The following is a 15,421-nucleotide window of genomic DNA, read 5'->3' as shown; positions in this document are numbered from 1 at the left end:
ACCCATCAAATAGGATTTGTTTAAAGTGTCTCCTAAACTGAGCTGGCACCGGGTCTTTAAAAGCTCCTGCTGGTACCCAGAATGTGCTGAGCACCACCATCAGGTCAGAGAGCACCTCTGGGCTGCAGAGCCTCTCCACAAATGTGGAATTTGAAGCAAAACATCATTTAATAGAGAAATAATAAGCATGGGATGGTCTCCACCCTCGCTCCAGTAGAGGGTCTGGAGAAGAGCTGCAGGGACCAGCCCAGCTCCCAGATCCCAGCTCCATCCTGCCCTGGTGGCTCAAACCAGCTCAAACCACTTTGCTTTCAGCCCTTCTGGGTTTGGTTGTTTTCTCCCAATTTCCAGGGAATGCTCTTCCTGCAAGTCCAGCTCATGTTCACTGCAGTTAAAATTAGCTCAACTTATTTATTTCCTGCTGAGGTGTGACCCAGCAGGACAGGGGCCAGACAGCATTTGGGATTTACAACCTGGTTTTACAGAGCAGCTGCCATCTTCCAATCTTGCCTGCTCCCACTGCATTGTATTCCCATAAATTCCTACTCACAGGATCCCATTTTCCTGTACTAAGGTGAACTGCAGTGAACCACAACAAAATGAAAACCTGTCCTGCAATGAACCTCAACAGCTCCAAGCACAGGCTCCTGTTTTTGCCTTTAAATGTCTCTGTTCCAGATCAGTCAGAAGATATTTGCAACAAAATCTCAGGGAGCACAACAGAGGGGGAAGAGGGAGCAGAAATCTCAGGGAAGGCAGGAGCAGAGCTCCAGGGTGATGGGGGAAGGAGGAACAGAGGCCCTGGATAACCTCTCCCTGCTGCACCAGCACAGCAGTTCCAGTCTCTGACACTGAATGAATTATTCATCTCTCCTGCTCCGACCCATTCCTGCACAGGTTACAGGGATGCAAACACAGCAGGATCAGGATCCTCAGCCAGGCAGCAGGCTGGGAGAGGTTAAGGAGTGAAATTCAAGGAAAAACCTCTGGGTGCTGCGGGTTTGATCATAATGACCTTTATTGGAGACAGGAGGGGTCATTTATTATACAGAAGTCACATCACACCATTCTCTTCCCATTTAATTCCTTTTAGTCTCCTTATAAATCTGTAGCAAAAGTGCACTTTGAGCAGTTTTTAATCTATAGTATATATCTTTCAATATTATCTCTCAGTCAGGTATTTTATTTGTAAAAAGGTATCACCAGATATACAAAATACATGTCTAGTGTACTACATTACTTTTTGTATTTACTGTTTAGATTATTTTTAACTCAGTGCTCTCTTTTTTTTTTTTCATTTTTTGCAAGACTCAGTGATGAGAGTCTTCTGGTGGCATCACCAGGAGAGGACTCACAGCTTGTGTGTGGAGAAGGGGAGAAGACTCTTAGCCAGGAACAATTGTCACACAACAGAACAAGATGACAAGAACATTTGCTGCTGTTGAATGTGTCTCTTAAAATGACAGTACTCTGTATAATAAAAAAGAATTAAAAAACCCAATGTCCATATTTTATCTTCTGGAAGAGATGTGCCAGGAGAATGGAAGCTGCACCCAGCTGGAATACAATGGCAAAGGTTCATTTGCATTTTGAAGGCAGGAGTTAATTGCTAAACATCACCTTTGTGGTCATGAGAGGAAGGAACAGACACAGGCAGCACGAGGAGCTGGGAGATGCTGCTTTCCTGAGGACAGTGTTTTGGTAAAATATCGAATATCCTGCACAAGCCACAGAATTGCATAAGTTAAAGATCCTCAAGAACAACAAGCACTGGGGACAGATGAGGGGCTGTGACAGCCACACTGAGGACACACAGCTCAGGGACCCAGCAGGACACATTCCCACTGGGAGGCTGGAGCCAGCTGTGACAGGCCTTGGCACAGCAACAGCACTTCTCCAAAGGAAACTTGCACAAGATTTTCTGAGATTTCTCACCAACTTCTTTAGTCTTTTCCTCCTAGTTATCCTTGAGATTAGAATATACACACATAACAGATAATTGCTTCATTTCAGTCTTCAACAGACCAACCATCTCCACTGGGAAGCAAGGCCTAGAGAGGTAAAACAATCAGAAGCATTTTAGGGGGGTTATGATTCCCAGATGGAGACAAACATCACCAGCAATGGCTCAACACTGACCAGGTAATGTCTGCTGGGTGGGTTGGTTTTCCTTCCCACTGTTCATCACCCTGAAGACTCAGAACTCCTGGATTAGTTCCCTAAACACCTTCCCTTGGCCAACCCTTCCCAACTGGTGCTGTTTCTGTGGATTAGCATAGATTCAAAATGCAACTTGCATCAGTTTGCTTGGAATTGAGTGAAATGTGGAACAGATCCTGCTTCAGAATGAGGGCACTTTTGGTTTATGCAACAGCTCCAAGAAAGGCTGGAATTCCCAACTTTTCTACAGCAGACATGGTCTTTGACAGCTCAGGGCTGCTCTGCTCCCCTGGAACCTGCAGCAACTGGAGGCAAAACTGCTGCTTGCAAAGGAAAATGCACAGCAGGAGAGGCTGGCTGTGGAGACACCTCTCTGCCTTCTGCAGGAGAAACAGAACAGCACAAAGAAGAGTACAAAAAGAAGCAGTGCTGTTAGTGTTCTCTAAACCCAAGAGAATGCACAATGGAGAGGTTTACAATGCCGCAGAGAGAAGGGTTTGTCTGCTTTTTCTTTATAAAAATTACAGACTTGACATTTCCAATATGTCTTAGCTTTGTACTGCTTCTCAAGTCTGAGTCACCAAAAATATCCAGCAAGCAGCTGCTGCTCATATCCTAAAATACGCCTTCAGCTGACACTGAATATTGAAATCATTCTGCTAAAATACAGAAAAACGATGGCAGAAACCAAGTTATAGCCTCAGGCCAACTTCAAATGGTAAAAATCCTACAATGCTACTTTGAAATCTCTTCTTGAGTTCATGAACAAATAAGCAGCCGGGTTTCAAGTAGAGGTAACACAGATTTTGGAAGATAGCACGTAAAAGAAAAAACCCAAAAAAAGCCCAGAAAGAAAACTGGAACAAAAGCTCTTCTTGTTAGGGCAGTTCAGCACTAATCCTCCAAAGGGGGAGGAGGGAGCTCTGCCCTCCCCTGGGTCTGTCCTGGTCCTACAGCACCACGAGGAGCTGCTCTGCTGGCACACACAGCGTCCACCTGGACATAGCTTGATCCCTTGTTCCTTGTGTCCATCCTTTGTGTCTCCTGTCAGTCCCTGGACTGGTAGAAGAGGATATATCCAGACTCAGAGTTTTTGGAGATGTCTGATGTTAACCCATAGAATTCTTCAATGGCCTGGGCGTCAATTTTCTGAAAATGAATGGAAGTTTTAATTAGTTTCAATCATATCACCACCCTAAAAGCCTCTTCCCAGATAAACCATTATTCCCAGCTCTTGGGAAAACCAAGCAGTGCTGACATGGTGACACTCCAACATCATTCAATCCAACAAAACATTTTTTTCCCACTTAATAACTTACTGACTACTGAAAAAAACAGGAAATGAGGATGAAATAATAAACTTTTCAGAAGGGGTGCAGTCCTAAACTGGACTACAAAAAAGTGATCCACGAAAATGGATCCTTAAAGGACTACATGACATTTTTATACTTGCTTTTCTCATGCTGGTGGTACCTTGCCTGAGTATTTTCATAATTAAATTATTTTATAATTTAAAAAAAAGTCAGTAATCAGGTAAGAAGGTTTTTGTACAGATGTGCAGATTGAAAATTCAGCTAAAATAAGTCCAGATTTCTACATTATTGTGACCCCTTTAAGGAGAAAAGTCCTGCAAGTGCTTCATGAGCTCTGTGGGTCTCATCTAATTATGATTTTTGGTCATAAAGAGCTTTCCTACCAAGCAAAGCCTGGAGTATTATCACAAGGTTTGTGTCTTAAGAAAAATTATGATTTGCTGTACTAATATAATTAAAATCTGCTTGCATTTCAAGTTGGGATTATGTGCAGAAAAGCTGCTTTGCTCTCATACTCCAAGCAGCAACTGGAGGGAATTTTAAAGGGTTTTTTAAGATGTTGTAGTTCAGGTCCTGAGCACAAATGGCTTCCCAGCAGTGAGCATAAATAAATAATAAAACTTGCCCAGGCACCTGTGCTGCTCAGCACTCCACTGGGATGGAGTTTTTTAGTCCCTTTAGGACTCTGGATGCACAGAAATGAGAGGCTGAGGAGGAGATGAGCCTCAAGTTTCCTTTTATTCCCAAGGAATAAAGCTGAGGAAGTAAAAAAATGTTGCAAACACAAGAAGCTCTGGGTTGAACACCTGCCCTGCTCAGGAGGAGCAGAGACCAACCTGTGATTACACCTTAAAAGAAAAGAAAATAAAAAAAAAGAAAGCTGCAGAAGCCACTTGGAGAAGGTGAGATCTCTGCTCCCTGAGCAGATTTTGGCAACACCACGAGCTCAGCAGCACTGCCAAACAGCACTGAGCTGGGAGCAGCCTTTTCCCAGCACAAAAAAAGCAGATTGGAGTTTTCAGAGGATGCATCAACTGCAGAAATTCTCTCTTTAAGGGCCTTGTTAAACACATTTTCTTAAAAAATCAGATGGGAAATAAACCCCCCAAACAGATTTTGTCTTTTCTCCATTCAAGGAGTGAGAGGAAGCTGAAATCCCCTGCTGAGGCTGCTGCATTTTCACACCATTTATTAACAGAACGTTACTACAGGCTGTTAGAGGCACATTTTAACAGAAATCTAGTGAAAGAACACTCCTCTGCTCCTGCAGTATATTTAGCAGACAAGTCAAACATGTTTTATTTTAAGTGCCAGCTCACTTGCCATGCAATCAAGCCTATTTCCACTACTCATCCTGAATGCAACTCAAACATTTGATCCATATTAATTCATGCCTCAGATATTTTTAGTTTCAGCACAGCAAAACTGACTTCCTCCTTTAATTTCACTATGCACAAAAAACAGAGTGGAGCTGAAAGGGGATGATACAGATTCTATTCTTCCCATTCTTACTGACCAGATATAGTTTAACCCAGTTGTAACTGCAGAGTAACTACCAGTGGATGCTGTTACTCTAAAGCTACAATTCTTAGGATTCTGCAACCTCACCTGGCATTAAAAATGTTTGTTATGAACTGAGATTTGGTCATTTCCAGACATCTATTCTGGTTCTTTAAACCAAATGCAGCCCAGCATTCAAATTCCTGAGGGATTTTTTAAGCAGAGCCATTCTGTGCCTGCCCTCAGTGTGGATTGCTCCAAGGATGGAGTTTCCAGGTAAATTCTGGCACTGGCTGCTCTGTGACAAATGTCAAACTCAAATCAGCCCCAGACCATTGGCTCAGCTTTCTCTGCCCATTTCTGGCTCAGGATCCCCCTTGGACTGAGCTGTCCCCTGGATTTGCTGTTTCCCCCATATGCTGCAGGATGTTTGGGGATCATCAATCTCCAATTTAATTGAGAGTTGGCCCTCCCATGAAATCCTAACAGACAAATAAATCTGCCTTCCCCACTGCTGACATTTAGTGGGTAATGAGGACAAACTCCTTCCTGTTTGCAGTTTGGAGCTGTTCACTCACATCACTTGCCAAAAATGCAAGAAAGCTTTTTGCATTTCAGGGGAAAAAAGCTTTTCCTGGGTTTTCAGCTGCAATATTTGTGAACAAGAGCTTTGCACTCACCTTTTCAAACCTGTTTTGTTAGGTGGCCACACCTAGAATTTAAAACCTCCAAAGAGCTTTTTTTTTTACAGCATTTAAAAAAATTTTATAAAAGATGAACTTGAAAAGCAAAAGCAAGCCAGAATTAAAGATAGAAAAGCAACATAAAGGAAAAAAATGTGGGTTTTTTCCCAGAAGAGAAGAACTACATGACAGCTCCTTGGATTTACTGCCCAATAACAGACAGCACATATAAAAGCCATTTTTGGCACATCTATGAAAGTGTCAACAGTGCTTGCAGATAAACAGAAACTTGGTTTTGCACTAAAAGTGAAGATTCAACATAGAAGTGACTGACAGAAAACAAATACAGACTAAGAGGATGGTTATTTTACATCTTTTAAAATGTGAAGTTCATCTCCTGGATGGAAAATACAGATAACACTTGCATTTTAAAATATTGGGGCGAACACTATTTCCAAATAAGGTGACAAAATTCTGTACTTGGAAAATGTTTCTGTTTCTATGACAGAAACAGAGGAAAATTACCCCAAAAATATAAAAAATAGGAAAAAGGGAACTGCTCACAGCCACACACACTGAGGAGCCACCCCTGATGCTCAAAGCCATGCAAAGATCAAAAACAGTTAAAAATGGGGAATGTCCTACATTTTTATTTCAACACAAGCATGGATGTTGCTATTTAGACACTTAATCAGGCCTTGACCACGGGATCTCCAAGACAAACAAAGCATTTTCATCTTTACAAAAAGCAGCTCTGCTGTGGCATTTGTTCTATGTTGTTTGATATTTGCTTAATAATTAGGTGAAATCCATGGATGTATAAATATTGTGGATATCAGCCTTTACAGACATGTTGGCAGAAAAGGAAAATTTGCTTGAGCTGTTTCAACATCATCACTAAAAATATTTTTCTATTACAATTTGTGGCTGAAAAGTGACTCAAAAAAAGTGAGAAGCTCTTAAGTGCAGCAAGGAAATGCAAGTTAGCAATGGAGAGGAGCCTAGAAATGGGCTGCAATGAGAGTTTTGGGGTGTTTTGTTGTTCTTTTGTTACCCACCTCTACAATGTCATCATCAAAGAGCAGCCAGAAGCCGTGGCTCTTCACGATGGTGATGTAGTGCCCACGGTTGGGGCCACTGCAGGAAAAGGAATTGCAAATTTATCAACCAGGAGCCACTGCCCTCCCCAAAACCACCTCTGCTCTCCCAGCTCCACTGCCCAGCTTTCCTCTGGGGAAGTTTTTGGTTTTTGCCAAATTGCTCCAATTAAAATGTTCAAAACACACGATGCTGTAAATATTTCATGTCATCATTCATAGATTTTAAAAAGCAAATTAAAAATATTTCAATCTCTGCTGTGTTGCATTCAGCACTGCTGAGTATTTTGACTTAAAATTGAAGTTTTGAATTAAATCAGCTCTGAAATATTTTATTTCACAGCAGGAATTCCTTTAGTTCTCAGTGTGGTTTAACCTGACTTCTGGGAGAGCTCTTCCCACTTTTCTGGTGGAAGTTTCCAATTCACAGAATGGAATTCCTTTGTTTAGGGCAACTAAATAAAACTAAATTTAAACTTAAATTTAAACCTAATTTAAATTTAAACTGAAGTAAAACCCTATGTGCAAAATATTTCAAACAAGTTCTGAGAACTCAAAATATTCACAAAATCTCATTTTTCTCAAGCCTTTGGTAAATTCCTGGTAAGAACTGAGAGCAGGTGAGTTACAGGAATCCTAAAAGCCCCATATAGGATAAAAGGTTTGAGGAAAGAAAGGAAAACCATTTAATAATCTGAATTATTAATCACCATTATCCAAACATGTAAGTGTAGATACATAAAAACTACACAAGAAAATGCATTGCATGAGATCCTAAAATAATAAAAATTATATTTAACTATAACTGCACAACAAAAACCTTCTAGAATTATATGAAGCTTATTTATAATAAATCTATGCATTATTAGCATTTTTCTCCTCACAAAGATATTTCAAAGCATTTATGTGCTGTAATAACTGGTTATTTTAAAACTCACACTTCCTGAAGGCAGTTAGAAATATTTTTCCCCTTCCATGAGGGCTTTTTCTCCTAAAATGCTTAGAAGTTTTTTCCTCTTTGCTTTTAAAACCAGAACTGAAGCTGCTAAAACTAAAATTTAATTAAGAAAATAAGGATATTTTAGAAACCCAGCAGTGCACAATTTATTCCACATGATGGCACCAGCTTCTAAAGAAACGTCAAGGGTTTGGGCAGCAGCAAGATGAAAAATATAATTTAATTCTATTCCAGTAGGTGGTTTTCCAAGATTTCTTTTTGTTCCATTTAGATTTCCTGGAAAGCCAAGTTAGGGGTGGGGGTTTTGTTGTTTTGGGTTTTTTTAATGATTGTTCTCTGCTACAGCTCAAAGAAAGAACTTGTCTGATGTGCCACTGTGCTGATGACACAAAATGACAAATCTGAACCTGTAAAGTAAAATTTAAAATAGTAAAATGTTGGAACTCTGGATGCTGAGAATTTCAACTTTTCTGTGCTGAAAGGCACAGAGCCACAAGAGAACACTGCATTGACCTGAGACTGTGGAGAAAACTTCCAAAATTGATTGATAGCACTGGGATTGTGGGTGTGGAGTTGGTTAGAAGTGTGTAATGTCACAGGGTGGAAAACTCAAGAGTTTGGGATTTTAGAATATAGAAATAAATATGAAGCAAAATGGAGGTTTTAGGGCAGAGACAGGTTGTTCTTCTTCACCTTCTTCTTCCTTCTTCATGGGTTTGGGTGATGTTTTGTAATTGGACAGAAAAGTCTGCATTGCTGACTTAGAGGGATCAGTTATTGGGTTAAAAGGGAAAATAAATTAGGTGTTCTTTCTAAATTGGATAGTTCAGTATTAAATGACCTTGTAACAAGAGACAGTTAGCTATTTTGTGCCTACTAATGAAAAGCTGCTGAACTCATGGTTGTGAGGCTGTTTTACTGATAAGAAATAATAAACACCTGAGTCTGAACATGAACTACCTCCTCAAGTGCCTTCAATCCAAACTCGGAGAAAGTGACAGTAAAAGATGCAACATAAAATTTAAAATAGCAAAAAACCTAGTAAAAACACAAGACATTTTTTTAAAAAACCAAAATACTACCAGCCAACCATCTCCTGCATTACCAAGCAGTGTTATAAAGCAGCAGAGGGATGAGAGATTCCCTCAGAATTGCAGGGGATGTGCAGAGGTACCTGCCACAGTGCACCACCACGGCCACCAGGTCGTACATCCTGTCAGGGTTGGTGGCATCCCCCGAGGTGTTGAAGAGCCTCAGCTCCAGGGGGAACACCACCCTGTAGGACAGCTTGGTGTAGCGGTGCAGCTGGTCCATGTACTTGAACCTCTTCAAGTGCAGAGCCAGGATCATGGGCAGCTTCTTCACCCTCATTCTGGAGCACAGAAATGTGGGAAATAAAGGGTAAGGGTTAGCAAATCACTCCAGACAAAGATTTGTTCAAGAATATCTTCCTTATGAGGAAGCGCCATAAAACAAATCTCATATAATCCAAAATATTGATAGCATTAAAAAAATCTTTTTTTTTTCTCTCTTAGTGAGAACAGGCAATATTTATACCAAATTATTAACAGCACAATTGACATCTGAATGCAAAACAACTGCAGGAAAACATCAATTTTTCACCCATCAGTGGGAAGAAAGAGCTGGAATAAATCTGTGTTGCTGCTCTGGCTGTGACCAAGTCTGAGGGTAGAAATAAGATTTTTTTGTACCCAGTGCTCCCAGACAAAGCAGATGGGATGTTTTCCAGTAGCTTTAAGCTGATTAATGCTAACTGGGGAAAATGTGGATGTCTGGAAAGAGCAGATAGAAACTCTTCAGGGAGAAACACAGAATGAATCTCCTCATGACGAGGCTGCCATGAAGTTACTCGGTCTCTTCACTTCTCCTTCACCAAACACAGACCTAGACAACCTCACCTTTTCTTTGCCTGAATTCACCAGAATTTGCCCAGAAATGTAAAGAGAACATCTCCCTCAGGCTGAATGTTTGGCCCTTACCTCTTCTGTGCCTCCTGTTTGCTTCGGCACTGCTCACAATAGTATTTGTATTCACTGCATAGAGTTTCAGTGTTACTAAATCCCCTGTGGAAATCAGAGAGTGGCATAAGCAGGGATATTCCAGAGTATCCAGGCTGAAAATGCTGAAAAAAACCCCAAACAACACACAGAGGATGAAGCTCCTTTCATTCATGGTGCTCCCAGAGAAATTTGATGTGTATTTGTCTCATTCCTGGGATGCACCATCAATGTTCAGCTGGAAAAATCTGGAATTTGCACTATTAACTGCCTATTTTCTGGCTAGGAAAGGTAATAAACAGCAAGAAGGTGACTGAGTTTTGTTTCCATCAGTAGCCATTCCATGTTTTCTTTAGTGGCAGAAATTAAATGTTCACATCTCCAGTCATTAAGTAGCAAAGTCTGGATGATCCTTCAGCTCCCAGCAATTAGAGATCCATTATCAGCTATTAAATAGCCAGATGCTGGATGCTAATTAAATATCCAAGCAGCTGATAAGCCTTGGATCCAGCAGACAAACACATGGAGCAAATGTCTACCAGGAAAAACCAAGCTGACCCTTAACATCAGGGCCAGGCATTGAAATTCAATAAGAATATGAAAATAATCAAGAATTTATTGTGAAAACAAACAGTGCATGTTTATTTTTGATAAAGCCTGGCTGTGTGATGTAACAAATTCAAATCTCCATAAAACAAAGTAAAAAAATCAATCTTATCTGCCACTAGTATTTATTAACTACTAAAACCTTCCAGAACTCACAATATTTTACCTCATGTCAAAGCCTACAGAGAATAACTAATCCAGGCTCTTTCCTTCTGACCAGGGCAGGTATTTTTTCCATTCCCAAAGAATTCTGTTTACCTTAGACAATGTGTAATTGATGTATTTTGTTCCACATCAACCGAGAGGTCCAGAAAGTCCTCATCTTTGCTACTAACCTTGAAAGAAAATAATAATAAGAGATATTTGGTAACAATTTAGAGCTGGCAGATTTCTTTTATCCAATTCTGGAGTGGTGCAATGTGATTAAAAATAAATGTACACGCACACAAAGAGGCCTTTTCTTGAGGTAAACTACAAGTGATTAAATAGTCTGATGTGGTGTTAAAATCTGAAGAGGAGCATTAAAAAAAGCAACAAAACAAAGCCAAAAACCCATGGAAAAAAGCACAAAAACCCAAATACTTCCTCATGAAACATCTCTTCCCCCTTGAGACTTGAAGGCATTTCTGATTATTTCTCTGGCAGAGCCAGGTTTAACCACCCAGAGCTCTCACTGGAGAGGTTTTAACCACATTCCATTTTCTCTGCAGCCTGCTGCAGCTTTCTGCTGCATTTCAGGGTGTAACAGTCAATACTCAGAGAAAAGGCAGAAACAGGCAGATGGCTCCTCAATTAAATGGGTTAGCAGGGAGGAAAACCATCCTTCCATTTGTGGAACAGTCACATTTCATTGCAAAAACCTTGAGACAGAATCCTATTAATGTCATTTTTAGAGCTTCTCCTCACCACATAGCCATAACTTTAGATTTTAAATGCCAAGATCAGTCTTTTCTGTTGTAATCACTTCTTGGGTTTTTTATTTCTCTCCCCATCTGGGTTTTCTTTTTTTTTTTTTTAGCACTATTAAATCAGAGCATATGACAAACTACAAATCTCTGGTCTGAAGGTGCTGTGGTTCTAATTCTAGACTTCATGCCACTTTTTTTGTTCTCAAACAGAGTGGCCAAGGACCAGCACCAAGCACAGAATTCCAGTTCAAGCAACTCAGTTCATGCCAGAGTTAAATTAAGAGCAACTCTCATGTAGGAACACAATATAAACTCTCAGCCACTGACACAGGGAATAACATGGAGACAAAAAGGCAGCTTGGGTCAGCCAAGTGCAGCTGCCTCAATGGAAACAGGGAGAAGAAACAGGGAAAACACTGGGCTTTTTCTGGGCAACATACCTTAATGAGCACTGGTTTGAACATAGAGTCCTAAAATAGGCTATGCTCCATATTTTAATAGAGACAGTGCAATTTCATCTAGCCTAATGAATGAAAAAGGGTGCTCAGTGTTAGGGAAACCAATCCAGGAGCTGGGAGAAAGCTAAGGAGGAGTGGTTTGGTGGTGCACGTACAGCCTCACAGTTAAGACATCTGGTTTCATTGGTTAGTGTTCCTTGGAAGATTTCATGGACCCACGTCAGATCAGCCTTGTCTCCTTCTTCACTCTCAATGCTGCCATTCTGGAGCTTCCCATTCTGCTTCTCCTGCTTCTTCTCCTCTTGCAGCAAGTCAGCAATAGTGTTCAGTAGGTAGTTCAGGAATTCGTGTGCATCCTGCTGCATGTAATTATCAAATAATTCTGGAAAGAGAGACAGGAGGAGAGTGAACAACTACAGACACTTCCTACACCAGGTCACTGTGGTTTTTTCCCTTCCCTCCTCTCCCCTGTTACACAGCTCTGGTGAGTTTGGGGAGAATTGCACTTTGTTGTTCCCTCAATGATTATCTTCAGGTTGCAAGAAACAAACAGCTGAAAAATATCACTAAGAAAACTTAGCTTGGCCATTTCTTAGAACTGAAGAAACCACGATTGGTTTGGGGCTTTTTGTAGTTTTTTTCCTTCTTTTCTTTGGAAAGGGAGAGGAATAAAGAAATTCAGATGTGTTGCCTTGGGCCACTGATTCATTAAGTCCAGCACCAAGGGGCAAAAATCCCCTACTGGAAGTTTGTTATCTTTTCAAGTTCAAGCAGAGAGGAGAAATCAAATGAGCCAGAAATGTCCTCATCAAACAGCCCTGAGAAATTACCACCAGTTCTGATCCTAAGGAATTCATCCTGCCACAAATGCAAGGGAACAGGCTGTGAGTGGCTGGGTGTCGCATACATCTTTTATAAAGATTTTTTCTTAAGATTTTTCCTCCTGAGAAGCTGAGAGGCCTCAGGAACAAAATGTAAACAATGGTTATCTGCTGCTGTGGAATGTAACAGGTGCATCTGGGATTGGTGTCAGAGTTGTTTGTAATTAATGGTCAATCACAGTCAGCTGGCTTAAACTCTCTGTCCGAGACAGAAGCTTTTGTTATCATTCCTTTCCTTTCTATTCTTAGCTAACCTTCTGATGAAACCTTTTCTTCTATTCTTTTAGTATAGTTTTAATGTAATATGTATTATAAAATAATAAATCAAGCCTCTGAAACATGGAGTCAGATCCTCATCTCTTCCCTCATCCAAGAACCCCTGTGAACACCATCACAGCTGGGTCTCCTGTGAGAATTCATGAGAGCAATGATCTGCAGTGTGCTTTGTTCCTCTAGGGAGCACCATGCCAGGGTGGAATATCTGGACATGTGCAAGTCCAGAAACACAGACACTGAGGACAAGCACACAGGTGGTGAACTTCACACCACAAAAATCTCCAAGAAACCTGTTCAAACTTGACAATTTTTACTCAAAAATACTCCCTGAATTTAACATTTTACATCCTTAAAAACACATTTAAAAACCATTTCCTCATTTACCATTTTCCTTCCTCAAGCGGGAAATAAATTTCTTGGGTGGGATGACTCCCACCTTCTTCTTTTGTGTGGCAATACTGTTGAAGAGATCAGAGAGGCAGGTCAGGAGGCTTTCCTTCTTTCGAGGCTGCACCTTGTAGGCCAAAACCTTTTCCCGAAAGGGCCGACAGAAATACAGGGCCTGCAAGACGGAGTTGCAGTAGCAGGTATTGCCGAACTGGTCAGAAACAGAACACAGGGAGAACAAAGCCTTTGCATTAGGGCTGCCAAAAAGCAATCACAGGAAGAGTTCTGCTGCTTGGAGTGAGGGAAACATTGGTTGGGATGGGGGGAAACACTGGTTGGAAGGGGGGGAAGAAACACTGGTTGGAGTGGGGGGAATAGGGGGAACTGCTTGGGATGGGGAGAATGGAGGGAAACACTGGCTGTAGTGGGGGGAAATACTGGTTGGAATAAGGGGACACGCTGGTTGTGGAATGGGGGAACACTGCTTGGAATGGGGCAAACACTGCTTGGAATAGGGGGGGACGGGGGGAAATACTGGTTGAAATGGGGCAAACATTGGCTGGGATGGAGGGAAGAAACATTGGTTGGAACGTGGGGGAAACTGCTTGGGATGGGGGAAATATTGCTTGGAATGGGGGGAAACACTGGTTGGAGTGGGGGGAAGAAACACTGCTTGGAATGGGAAAAACTGGTTGGAATGGGGGAAACACTGCTTGGAACGGGGGGAATACTGGCTGGGAATGGGGGGGAAACAGGTTGTGGGATGGGGGAAACGCTGGTTGGAATGGGGGAAATGCTGGTTGGGATAGGGGGAAATGCTGCTTGGGATGGTGGAAAATACTGCTTGGGATGGGGGGAAGAAATGCTGGTTGTGAGATGGGGGAACACTGGTTGGGATGACGGAAACATTGCTTGGAATGGGGGGAAACACTGGTTGGAATGGGGGGAACTGCTTGGGACGGGGGAAGAAACACTGGTTGGGATGGGGGGAAACACTGGTTGGGATGGAGGAAACACTGGTTGGGATGGGGGGAAACACTGGTTGGAATGGGGGAAGAAACACTGGTTGGGATGGGGGAAATACTGGTTAGAATAAGGGGAAACACTGGTTGGGATGGGGGGGAAGGTTGAGCCTTTGTGACAGCAAGGGAAGGGAGAGGAGACATCACTCACAGGATACTGGGAATAAGTAATAAAGTAATTAAGGGTTCAGCAAAGAATCAAAATTTGTGGAGACACAGCACAACTCATCATCCTGAGAGGGGAGAGGTAGCAAGGACACTAAATAAATAAATGATGAATTCCACAGAATATTTTAAGTTGGGAGGGACCCCTGAGGATCACTGAGTCCAACTCCAAAGTGAACACCCCATACAGGGATCAAACCCACAGCCTTGGCATTACCAGCACCCTGAGCCAATCCCAGGGGCAAAACCTATTATAAATTAATAATAAAACCAGTATTTCCTGCTCATAACAGAATGTTTTGAGCAGCACATGATGCAGGGCCAGGCACAGAGCAGCTGGTTTGCATCTGGCCTGTGTGCAGGCAGTGCCAGGCACAGATAAGGCCCTGCAGGGGCTGCTCCCCCTGGCTGAGCAAGGAGGACACCAGGATATCAGCTTATCACCCACAACCACAAACCATGGCTTCAGAGCTGCTGCTCTGCAGTCTACTGTGCTGCTGCTTCAAAGAAGGGACACAAATTCTGGGTTTGCAGTCCCCAGATGTTCTGGTAACAAGGTTCTGCACCCCAAGAGCAACATATTTTAAATAAACCAAAAAAGCATAAAAATCTGTCTGCAGAGCAGACTGGTTTTAGGTGATCCACTGAGACATGGCCACTGTTCACCCAAATTTGGTGTGATCACTGCAGAATGGTTTCAAGGTAATAATCACTTGGACTGAAACAGAAGATGAACATCTTCATTCATATAGCTCAAAAGATTACAGATTATAGCTCCAGTAACATTGATTTACACCATATGCAAACAACAGAGAACGACAGTGAAAACTTATTAACATGAGGAAAATCATATATGTAAACTAAACAAACACATGAATTAGGAGAGAGAATCACTCACATGCTTGTTAGTGACCTAGAAAAACAAAGAATCATCATGCTAAATAAATCTGCACACAACACAAAACAGGCATCCTAGGTCTGAAAGCTTA

At 41.7% G+C, this 15,421-nt stretch overlaps 1 protein-coding gene across 2 annotated transcripts in view; it reads right to left on the bottom strand.

Annotated features, from left to right (window-relative positions):
* Positions 1–1,020: 1,020 nt before the first annotated feature.
* Positions 1,021–15,421, bottom strand: part of LOC131563739 (ubiquitin carboxyl-terminal hydrolase 12-like) — a 30,893-nt gene continuing 16,492 nt past the window's right edge. For both annotated transcript variants that reach the window (XM_058813851.1, XM_058813852.1), the window contains exons 3-9: positions 13,243–13,456; positions 11,857–12,083; positions 10,594–10,670; positions 9,712–9,795; positions 8,886–9,083; positions 6,715–6,793; positions 1,021–3,309 (exon numbers count right to left, since the gene is read on the bottom strand). In XM_058813851.1, the coding sequence (XP_058669834.1) occupies positions 3,208–3,309; positions 6,715–6,793; positions 8,886–9,083; positions 9,712–9,795; positions 10,594–10,670; positions 11,857–12,083; positions 13,243–13,456 (981 nt within the window). In that variant the 3' untranslated portion in view covers positions 1,021–3,207. The remainder of the gene's footprint in view (positions 3,310–6,714; positions 6,794–8,885; positions 9,084–9,711; positions 9,796–10,593; positions 10,671–11,856; positions 12,084–13,242; positions 13,457–15,421) is intronic.

The sequence above is a fragment of the Ammospiza caudacuta genome, chromosome 14 (assembly GCF_027887145.1).
Source record: "Ammospiza caudacuta isolate bAmmCau1 chromosome 14, bAmmCau1.pri, whole genome shotgun sequence".
NCBI classification, from domain to species: domain Eukaryota; kingdom Metazoa; phylum Chordata; class Aves; order Passeriformes; family Passerellidae; genus Ammospiza; species Ammospiza caudacuta.
The sequence above is the reverse complement of the archived record's forward strand: the minus strand, read 5'-3'. Positions and strand labels throughout refer to the sequence as shown.